Source organism: Malurus melanocephalus, unplaced genomic scaffold, assembly GCF_030028575.1.
Source record: "Malurus melanocephalus ecotype Western Australia unplaced genomic scaffold, MMel_1.1 scaffold_534, whole genome shotgun sequence".
NCBI lineage: Eukaryota > Metazoa > Chordata > Aves > Passeriformes > Maluridae > Malurus > Malurus melanocephalus.
Genome location: NW_026623766.1, coordinates 439,791 through 450,418, shown reverse-complemented (window position 1 = coordinate 450,418; position 10,628 = coordinate 439,791). Strand labels below are relative to the sequence as shown.

Below are 10,628 nucleotides of genomic sequence, written 5' to 3'. Positions count from 1 at the left end.
ATGCAGACCACTCACTTCCTCCTCTTCCTCTTTCTCCCGATCCTCCTCCCTGGGATGTGGGCAGAACCAGAGGGTAAGTGGGAGCCCCGGCTCATCTCAACCCCTCTCACCCCCCTGCCCTGTCAGAGGACCCCACAAGTTCCTCAGAGGAGGCATGGCAGGGCCACTGTGCCAGGAAGGGGAGGTGGGGGAGGGAGGGGGAAATGATCCCTAGCATCAGAGGACCACCTCCCATCATGCAGCACCCAACCATACTCTGTCCCTGTATGCCCTCTCTGTTCCTGCCTCTGGCTCAGGACTTCTGCTACATCAGCTCCAACACAGGGCCTTGGGCACACAAGAAGAGACACCAGCGGTCCCCAGCCAGGCCTTGGGTATTGAGGTTTCCCCCAGGATATCCTCCCCCTGCCAGGAGCCCATGGTTGCCAGGTGGGCCTCAGCTCCACATCATGCAGAGAGCCCCTTCCAGCAGCCACTCGTTCGTTAGGAAGCTCCACCTGCAAGAGGGTATTTTGGGCACTGCTGTTACACAGAGCATTTTACCACAGCCCCATGAGACCTCATGCTTCCAGGGCAGGCAGCACCAGACACAGAAAAGCAGTATTGATCTCTGGGTTGGGCTGATGTCCTGGCCCTATCAGGGAGCCCCAAACCTGGACAAAATGCCCTTTCCTATCAACCATCCTCCATATCCTCTGCACTATGTGCAGGTCTTTGGCAGATACAGGTCCCAGCACAGGTGCTTCTCCTGGGGGAAAACATCACCCCAAATGAGCAGTGAGGTGCCCCTTCATCTGCTCTGCAGTCAGACAGCAGCATTGGCCAGGAGGGAGGCAGGGGTGAAGGGGACAAAATGCCCAAAATCCTCTGCAGGAGACAACCACTTTGTTGAAAGTAAAATAGAGAAGGAAAAAGAGCAGTGACGTCAGAGGAAGTTCAGGCAGGAAAACAATCCTGAGCAGGATGAAGAGCATAGAGTCATAGAACCGCAGAATGATTTGGGGTGAAAGGGACCTTTAGAGGCCATTCAATCCAACTGTGCTGCCATGGGCAGGGGCACCTTCCCTGCTCAGAGCCCTAAAAACCTGGCCTTGAATGTTTCCAGGGATGGAGCATCCACCATATGTCTGGGTAATGTGCCAGTGTCTCACTACTACCTTCACAGTAAAAAGTTTTTTATTATTTAGTCTGAATCCCCTGTTCCCCCTCCAGCACCCCCACTTCCCCTGCTTCTCCTTTAATACCTCCGCTCATCTCCTTACTGCACCCTTCCCATCCATCATCTCCCCTAGCAGAGCCACAGTTTATCCAAAACCTCCTGACTGACTTCTTTGCCAACATCAGCTCTGCTGAGGTGTCGTGCTTGGGAGTCATAGGGGACATACCCATCTTTCCACTGGATTCTGCTAACCAGAGCATCCACTTCCACTGGCCCTGGGTCAGCCAGGCTGCAGCTGAGGGTGATGGGGAAAATATGTTGTCCCAGTACAAAATTGTTCTACGCAATATGATCCAATTTGTGCGTGACATGGTTCAGCAAACAAAACAGCACTGTGAGTATGGGAACGAGCCCTGCCAGAGCCCTAGTCCTTCTCCCAGGTTCTGGCTGTGGCATTTTCCTCACCAGAATTGCATTTGTGGGGGTCTCACAGGGTGCAACAGCTCCTGAATCACTGCAGCTGCTGGAGCATATGGGGAGCAGAAGTGGGTAGGGCAGCAGACTGAAAATACCTCTTAGGGCTTCTGCCTTCTGGCACAGTGAACCCCTCTGCTTGTCAGGGACCTGCCACCAAATTCACTGGAGCTGTTGGATTGACACATCAAAGATCAGGAAAGAAAAAAATTGGGGGCAAGTATTTTGGACAACAGAATTCTTTTTAAGCAAGCACCCCACCACGGTATCCACTAATTTCTTCCAAGGGGTCAGAGGGCTTGTAGGGTGTCCACCGTCTCCTGAAGCATGACCTTATGCCCTGATGTCCATTGCACTCTGCTCTCCACTGCACCCCTCTATGTGCCCTCAGCCATATCCCATCTCATGCCACCCATGTTCCACACACTTATGGGACCTCTCCACTGGCTTTTGCCCTTGACAGACCCACTGATGGTCCAGTTCTGTGCAGGGTGTTTGCTGTACCCCAATATGACAAGCTGGGTGTTGTGGGTTAAAACCGTTTTTTCCCGGCCAACACACCAAAAATGTTGTGGTTTGAACTTGGCCAAAAGCCAAAGCACCCATGACGTTCCACACCTCCCCCCCCTCCCCCCCCCACACCCCCCCCACCGGAGAAGGCAGAGGGGAGAGCAAAAGCCCAATTAACACTAAAATTTATGGCTTTTATATAAGATAACATGATTGAGAGATACATATATGCTCCAGAAATGGTCAGACAGGATGAATAACTTCAGTTGCAAACCAAATTTATTACTAAAAACCACTAAAAAACTACTGCCCCGGGGGGGGGCAACAGAGATAAGGAAAAATTTGCAAGAAGACAGGTGCAGTTGCTGTGGTGCTTGAACATGAAGAAAGAAAAGAATCCCATGCCATCAACAGTTATACACTGGCTGTTTCTTGGGAAAAGAACTTCCACAGCTTGGAGCTGTAAGAACTCTTCTCCTGTAGTGCTGGATCTATGTTAAAACTTTCATCTCTGCCCCCCTTGTGCTCAGGAAGGCATGGAGGGATGAGGAGGGGTGACCTGGGAGAGACAGTTTCGCAGAAAGAACAACAGGCATCTTAAAATGTCCATTTTTATTTCTTCTCCTTGTAAATTTTTCCCTATCTCAGTTCCCCTCCCTGGTGTAGTAGTTTTTAAATAGCTTTTAGTAACACATCTATTTCGCAACTGAAGTTATTCAGCCTGTCTCACCATTTCTGGAGCATGTATCTTTCTCTCAATGATGTTATCTTATATAAAAGCCATAAATCTTAGTGTTAATTGGGCTTTTGCTCTCCCCTCTGCCTTCTCCGGTTGTGTGTGTGTGGGGGGGGGGGGGAGCGGTGTGTGGAAACATCATAGGTGTTTTGGTTTACGGCCAAGTTCAAACAACGTCACTGGGGCTTCCTGAATGTCAGCTGGGATGGCAGAGACTTTGTAGCTTTTGAGGTAGATAAACAGTGCTGGGAGACCCAGCAGCCATCCCAGGTGGCAGAGGTGGTCAGCAAGAGCCTGAACAGGCAGAAATCCATCACAGTGCTCCTAGAGTACCTTCTCTCCACTTGGATATGCCACAGCAACTTCCTCACCCTGGAGAAGTATGGGAGGGCAGCTATGGAGAGACAAGGTGAGACCACCCTGACCCTGCAATAGTCACCCCAAAACCCCTCACACTGGGGCCAAGCCATGTCCCACCGGGGCTTTCCCCACCCCTTTTCTCTCATTCCCCAGAGCTGCCTGTGGCCACAGTCTTTGCCTGCACCCCCAGCCTCGACCAGCTGCTGCTCGTTTGCTTCTATCCCCGTCCCATCAGCATGGCCTGGCTGCAGGATGGCTGCGAGGTGCCTCCGGTGCCTCATTACCAGCACCATCCTGCCCAATGCTGACCTCACCTACCAGCTCTGCAGTATCCTGGCCGTGGGCCCCCGTGATGGGCACAGCTATGTCTGCCGTGTGTGCCACTGCAGCCTGGGCACCCGCAGCCTTCTCATCCCATGGGGCAGGGGGCACCCACAATGGGAGCAGGGTCCCATGCAGTTGTCTGGAGGAGGATGAGTCCATCTCTAATAGCAGCTATGGACTCCAGCCACGGACTCCTGTGCATGCACAATCCCTCTCTCCTTTCTCCTCAAGGCAGCTCAAGTTTAGCTCTCAGCATCAACATCACCATCATGGTCCTGCACCACTGTGCCTGGTGCTACAAATGCAGGTGAGGTCTCCTCCTCCAAGATGCACCAGGCCCATTGGCTCCAAGCCATGGCAGGTGGGAGCTCCTAACCAGAGCCTCCTGCCCTTGTCCAGCCTCACTCACTTCCTCCTCTTCTGCAGGAGCTAAGAGCTGAGAGGACGGTACACAACAGGAATGCTCTGGAGCCACATTCCCTGAGTCAGGGATGGTGGATGCAGCCCATGCCAGGCAGCACACCCATCACCAGGAGCAGAAAAGACGGCTCGAGCCACCCGCATGACCCCAGGTGAATCCATGGGCAAGCGGCTCCCCGCCCACCCAGGCACCTGCCTCCTCACCCCTCTTCCCACCGTGCCTTTCCTCCATCCCTGTCCGTTTCCCCACCTCCCCATCCCTCTCTTTCCCCACCCATGCCCAACCTTAGCCCTGGCCCCTTCCGCATCTCAAACTGCTTGGTTCTGCTTCCCCTTCCCCAGCCCCGTTCGTTCTTCCTCTGTCCCCGCGGGTCCCGTGCCCCATCCCCAGGCGCAGGAGCCAGCAGTGTCCCCTGCCTCACCACGCCCGAGAGAGCTGCCAGTGGTGACCCGCACTGCACCTGACGTCACCTGGTGCCAAGGTAGATCCCCGGCGCCGCTGCCCCGCCCACCCCACCTTTCCATTGGCTGTGCTACGGCACGTTCGCCAGTGGCATTCGTGCTGCTCTCACGTCACTGGTCGCCTGGCAGGCGTGGGGCAAGCACGGCGGGGTGGTGGGGCCGAGCTCGACCCATCCAAACCCCGGCCTGCGCTTCCAGGCGCTCGCTATGGCTCCCCGCCGACTCCCCAGATCCAGCCCTCAGCCTTCCCCAGCACTGAAGAGCCGGGAATGAGCCAAAGGCATTTCCCACCTCAGCCGTCACCAGGACTATCCTCCCATGTGGAGCCCAGCAACCCGTTCTAGAGGTCTCTCACCCCTCCCAGACCCTCCGTCACCCCACTGCCACGGCGTCACCCCGTGGGCTCAGGGCTGGCCTTGGCTCTCAGCACTGAAGGGCCCCGAGCCGGGGTCTGTGAAGCTGTGACACTCCATGCCCCCGCGGGAGCTTTTCTCTGTATTTCCTCCAACCCGCACGCAGGGGTGAAGGCAGTGCACTGTCCTGCCCGTGGATCTGCAGGGAAACCCTTCCTTCACAAGAAGCCCCCTCTTCCAAGGGGTACACTCCACTTCCCCCAGCCCACGCTGCCTGACCCACCATTAAGGTCCAACTCTGCAGATATTGCATGGGAGATCCCAGGAGCAATTGAGGAACAATAACATTAGACCCTGAAGGCTCTGAAGTAGGTGAGCAGAGCAACAGCAAGGGAAGGTCCGCGTGATTCCTCACCACTGGAGGCAAGACCAGCAGCCTCTGATCCCTAGTGCTTTCATACGTACTTGGCAAGCTTGACTGCAACTTTGGCTTCTTAAAGCAAACTTTGGACAGATTGTTTGCACCTTCATAACCCATGTGTGGTTATTTGAATGTAAGTTTCTTTAACATGCTGTCGCGTCCCAACCGTGGGGAAACTGCAAGTTATTTCAAAATGGACAGTTGAGAACGAAATGAAGTCAAACGAGACAAAATTTGTATCTGAGAACCATTTATTGGTAACAAAAACCGAGAAGAAGTAGTTGCCCACTAAAGGGGGCTGGAAAAAAACAGCAAACGAGAAAGGGAAATGGAAAAGGAATGGAGAGAGAGACAAAGGAGACAGAGGGAGCGAGCGGGCGTTACCACCAGCAGGACCAGGGGATGCCGTCGGTGTCCACGTGAAGGGGGTGAGTACGCTGCTGCCGGAGGGAGAGCAGCTCAGGGAGAGGAGCGGCCCCGCGGTGATGGGCTGCTGGACACGCGGTGAGTGGACACTCGGACAGGTCCGGGACCCTGGGTGGAGTCGAGGTGAGGATCGCGGCGGTGGGCGAGGTTGGAGGCAGGCAGGTGCTCAGGCAAGACAGGCGGCGGCTGGGTCAGGTGAAGGAGCGGGGCAAGGCAGACACTGCACTCGAGGCTTGGAGGGCAGACGGCGTCCTGCCGAGCGCCCGGCAGAGGGAAGGCAGATACGTGGGGGCCAGAGAGAGCTAGCGAGGGCAAAATCCAGGCAGGCTGGAGTTGGGGCAAAAGGGAACCCTCAACAGCAAGCCCACCAGCAGTGAGCAACAAAGAGCAAAAAACCGCAGCCACACGCACAGAGACAGACAACCACACCCAACTCCAGCTCAGCAAAGTCCGCGAAGTTCAGCTTCTCAAAACTCAGCGCCAAAAACTCAACTCCCTTGAATTCAGCTCCCCAAAGGCTCATGGCGCAGTTGATTTTTTTCTACCCCCTGGCTCTTCCCAAAGTCTGCCTGTGACCAGGAGACCATTGGTCCAGTCCAAGCTTCTTCCATTGGTGGAGCTCTTCCACCATCTGATTGGAGAAATGTCTCTGGGGGGAGCAGTGTCTCCAGGTGCCCATCTGAGGTGTTACCAGGCAAAATCCCCCCAGAGACAAGGTTTCATCTATCTCCTGTTTGTCTCCTGCAACCTGCATGTGTGCACTCCTTCCCCCACATGCCTCTAACAAGCAGTGTTGAGGCAAACCAAGATTAAAATGGCTCCTCACACATGCTCAGCACAAAATACTCCAGTGCTTCCATCAGGATGCCTCAGGTGAAGTACTAAGGCCTGAACAACAGGCCCTGAGCCAAAATTTACTTTTAGAGGGACCTTCGAACCAAATATTATATTTGTATCCACTCATTAACAAAATAGGCATGATCATTAGCTCRTTAGTGAAACATGTAGTTACCTTTCTGTATTTAGAAGCTGAACAAGGTCATGAAATCAGATATCTGGCCTTCTTTGTAGGTATGTAGTCAAAGCCAACTCCTTTGGTTCCTCATGGAGCCCTGGACAGGCTTTGGGTGGAACCCAAGAGAAAGATGAAATCTGATGTTTTCACACTAGAAGTGATTTCAGCTTGTTTATTCAGCACTATAAAAGCTGATCCCTCTCACAGCCAGGTTGGAAGCCTCTCCTGTAAGTGGATGCACCATGTAGGAATTCCCAGTTACCAATTCCCAGTTACCAAGAATGGCTCTCCATTACTTTGCTGTGACAGGGGCTCCCCAGCTGATGTGTGGATCTCCATGATGGTGAAGTCTGAGGGTAACCAGTGATGGATCTTAATCACTATAGACGATTTTTTGTACTAATGGTGAGGTGCATTGCTGAGCTTCTCCTTTTGAGATTCTTTGCAGCTTTGAACTATTGTAAATACCTATTCCTTAAGCTGGTGTCTATGTATTTTGTGCTGATCCAGCCCACTGGCAAAACACCAGGATGTCACCTCTCCACATTGAAAAAATACCCTAGGAAAAAGGTAATATTTTAAAAATAAACTCTCTCCAAGTACTATAGTGCTACTTTGAGCCTTTTCCTACAGCCCCTACCTCAGTCAAAGCCCAGTGGTGGAGCTGCAGCAGCACCTCCACATACAAACCAGAGAAAAAAACATGAGGCATCCCAGGAACTTCTGGGCCCTTCTGCAGGGAGAGTCACTGTGGGAGGGCTGGGGCTGTACCCTCCACATTTTTGGAGGCTACTCCTTATCCCAGGAGTAGCAGGGATCTTTACATACAGTACCTCTCCCAGACCTCTCAGAAATAGCAGCATTGTGGAAGAAACCTTGCACACAACAGCGTTCTGATCAGCTTGGAGAGTGATGGAGATCAGCACAGTGCTTAGAAGTAAATGTTCCACTCAAGCAGCAGCATTGCCACTGTCAGCATACCAAGCATACCCTGGGATGCAGGCACACAGTGTCTGTGATGGAACAGTGGCCCTCACACAAACCAGCATTCCAATCTCTGGGTTAGTGCCAGGGACACTGACTCACAGCAGTGTGCCCAGAGATTGCACCAGAGGGGGTGGGTAATGCATGCTCTCAGCAATGTTCACTTCCATCATGGGTACACTAGCAGAATCTGGAGCCCTTGTACAGAGAAGGTCTTCCATTCCTGCCAAATAAGAGGGCTCAGGCACCTTGCATAGTGTTTTTTTCACCAATACTGCAGTGGCAGGTCTCAGTAAGCATCAGTGATCCCATCAGTATGAGTCTGGGTGGTGAAAAAGAACTTGGGACTGGCTTATACAGGTGACTGTGTTGTAACTTGTGGCTTATTAGCTACAGGGAAGGAAAATAACCTGGCATGTGCCATAGTCCTGAAGTCATTGGTGTGTGAGCAGCGCTTAGAAGAGGAGAAGGCATTGGCTTTCATAGGTGCCTGTGAGCTCATGGGTGGCTAAGTAGACAATAAGGAAGAGCAGGTCCATAGCCTGTGCTGCTTCTTGTAAATCCACTGGTCCTACAGTGGTTGACAGGACAGGAATAGGAGGGTGCCTTGTAGAGGGGCTTCTGATGTCACTGGAAGCTGAAGAGCTTTGCAGAGTGGAGAACTAATGCATCTCTGGCTCCAATCTGTCCAGTTCTGTAGGTGAAGCAATGGTGCTGGGAATCCCATTTGTGATACTAATGTTTGTGGAAACTTTTATTATATCACTTGCAGTGAATGAAATACTTCTGTGCTTAAATTCAGAAAGATTTAATGAACAATGCATTGAACAGTCAGATCACATTAAGTTGTTCTACAAGGAACATCTCTCCCTTAAAGATATTTGTGTGCATGTCTCAGCACATATAATGAGAGAAACGCACTCCTTTTTCAAGGTACTTCAGCACAAAATTGCTTGGAGCAGTGTGACACTTCAAACATATATTGGGTTAAAACTTTTCCTACAAATACATATAATAAACAGCCAAATTCAGTGATTTGCTTTACAAATACATTATTGTGTATTAAAACAATATAATTTTAAACTTGCATATTGGAAACCTTACAAATCTAGAAAAGTGCTTCTTTGCATCATAATTTATCACAGTTCCTGGTTTGAATTAATTATAATCTCGTCTAAACTTTAAGTGATTTGGGATACAAGAGATAGTGCCAAGCAGCTGTGATTCTGGCTAGACATGGAGAGAAGCAAACCTTGTACATGCCAAATGGGGGCAAGAGATGGGCTGTGCCCTTGGAGGCAAGTCTGTCTCCATGATGCTCTCCTGCTGCTGAGAGTGTATAACAATGGACCTGACAGCCTTGCTGGAGCAGGCTGAGCTCTGTTTGCTATCTGTGTGGGCTATTATCTGTCCTCAGCCTGGCACACAGTAGCTTTCAGATGAGGAATGGGACTATCCCAAGGCCAAGTGAGCAATCAGTATCTCAAGCCTGTTTTTTTTTTCAAGGTAGTCAAGTGAAAATATGCTGTTGGAGCTGTTTGCCTTGCTTACTATTTTGATTTTAGTGATCTTGTCTAGTTCTGATCTTGCAATATTTTTGCAGCATGAAAGTTAAGTACAGAAAACACTGTCTCACTTACCTGCATGCAGCCGATTCCCACAGCTCAAGGTGAACTGACAAAATCTCTGAGAGTATATTGGCAGAAGGAACAGATGGGTTCAAACCCTGATCTTCAGTTTCTGTGCTGTTCTCTGCTTGGGAGAAAGGAGCAAGGAAGGATATGTTCAGAGTGATGGCATGTGACTATTATGTGTGATGGAACCTTTCTGTTCTGTGGATAGCTGAACACACTCTGCCCATGAGAAGTGGGGAATGAGCTTTTCCTTTACCCATTGAACTGTATCTACTTCAGCCCCAAGAGTCTTCTCACTTTTACCCTCCTGATTACCCTCCTCATCCCTCTGGGAGGGAGGGAGCAGCTGCGTGCAGCTGAGCTGTTCGCTGGGCTTAAAATAAATCAGTATCTCTGTCCTGTGTTTATACTAGGAGTGCTTTGGAAAGGAGCTTTCTGCTGGGATTTGCACAGCTCATAGCCCAGGACAGCCATATCTGTGACCATCACACAGGTCTTGCTCTGCCAAGACAAACTGTGACACAGGGGTTTTATCTCCCTGTCTCTCAAGCAAAGCCAGATATGCTATTATTAAACTCCCATATAGGATGCCTGTGAGGAAACCCTTGTGTTCTGCCGCATTGGCTTTGAACTAGCTCTGGTAAAAGAACGACCCCCAGACGGTCACTAGAGGACACTGGAGTCTCTGTGTTTCCCAGAGTTCACTCACAAAGCAGGGTCATCTACTTTGAGAGCTCTCAGTTAGAATGATGTGGACTGCATAGTTGGGTGTTTATAGATGAGTCTGCTGTACTTCGCAGTGGAATAACTGGCTTAGGCAGAGGAGAATAGCACAGAAGCAGTGAAGTTTGGCAAGCTAAGGAGTCAGTTTCGTCAGGAGGTGGCCCTCCTTAGCAACTGCAGCTTCCTTGACACCACTGCAGTACCATTACAGTCGCAGACTACTGAGATTACCATTGGAAATACCCTTGCAGATACTATTGCAGGTATCGATAAAATTGTATATATACATGTATCTACACATTTAGAAAACTAATACAAGTGCAGATACAGATATGATTATTGATACAGACACAGATTCCATTAAAGACTAAGGCAGTGGTACCATTCCAAATACAAAGACTGGAACCTTCACAGAAACCATCAGGGCAACTGATTTAATTTTGGACACATATATACACTTAATTGCAGATAGAACTGCAGACAAAGTAGGTACAATTTCAGACACAATTAAACATACTATTATAGATACAAATGCAGTTAACAGAAGACGTTACCCATACAACTGCACACACAGATGCAAGTACACAACACAGACACAAGCACATATATTTCAGAGGCAGATATCAT

At 50.5% G+C, this 10,628-nt stretch overlaps 1 protein-coding gene across 1 annotated transcript; it reads left to right on the top strand.

The window, feature by feature from the left end:
- On the top strand, nucleotides 1-3,716 carry LOC130582887 (antigen-presenting glycoprotein CD1d-like). Its single transcript, XM_057381848.1, is given in 6 exon segments — nucleotides 1-73; nucleotides 1,293-1,553; nucleotides 2,097-2,155; nucleotides 3,045-3,288; nucleotides 3,393-3,519; nucleotides 3,521-3,716. Coding segments are annotated over 6 exon segments (960 nt in total).
- Nucleotides 3,717-10,628: the final 6,912 nt, after the last annotated feature.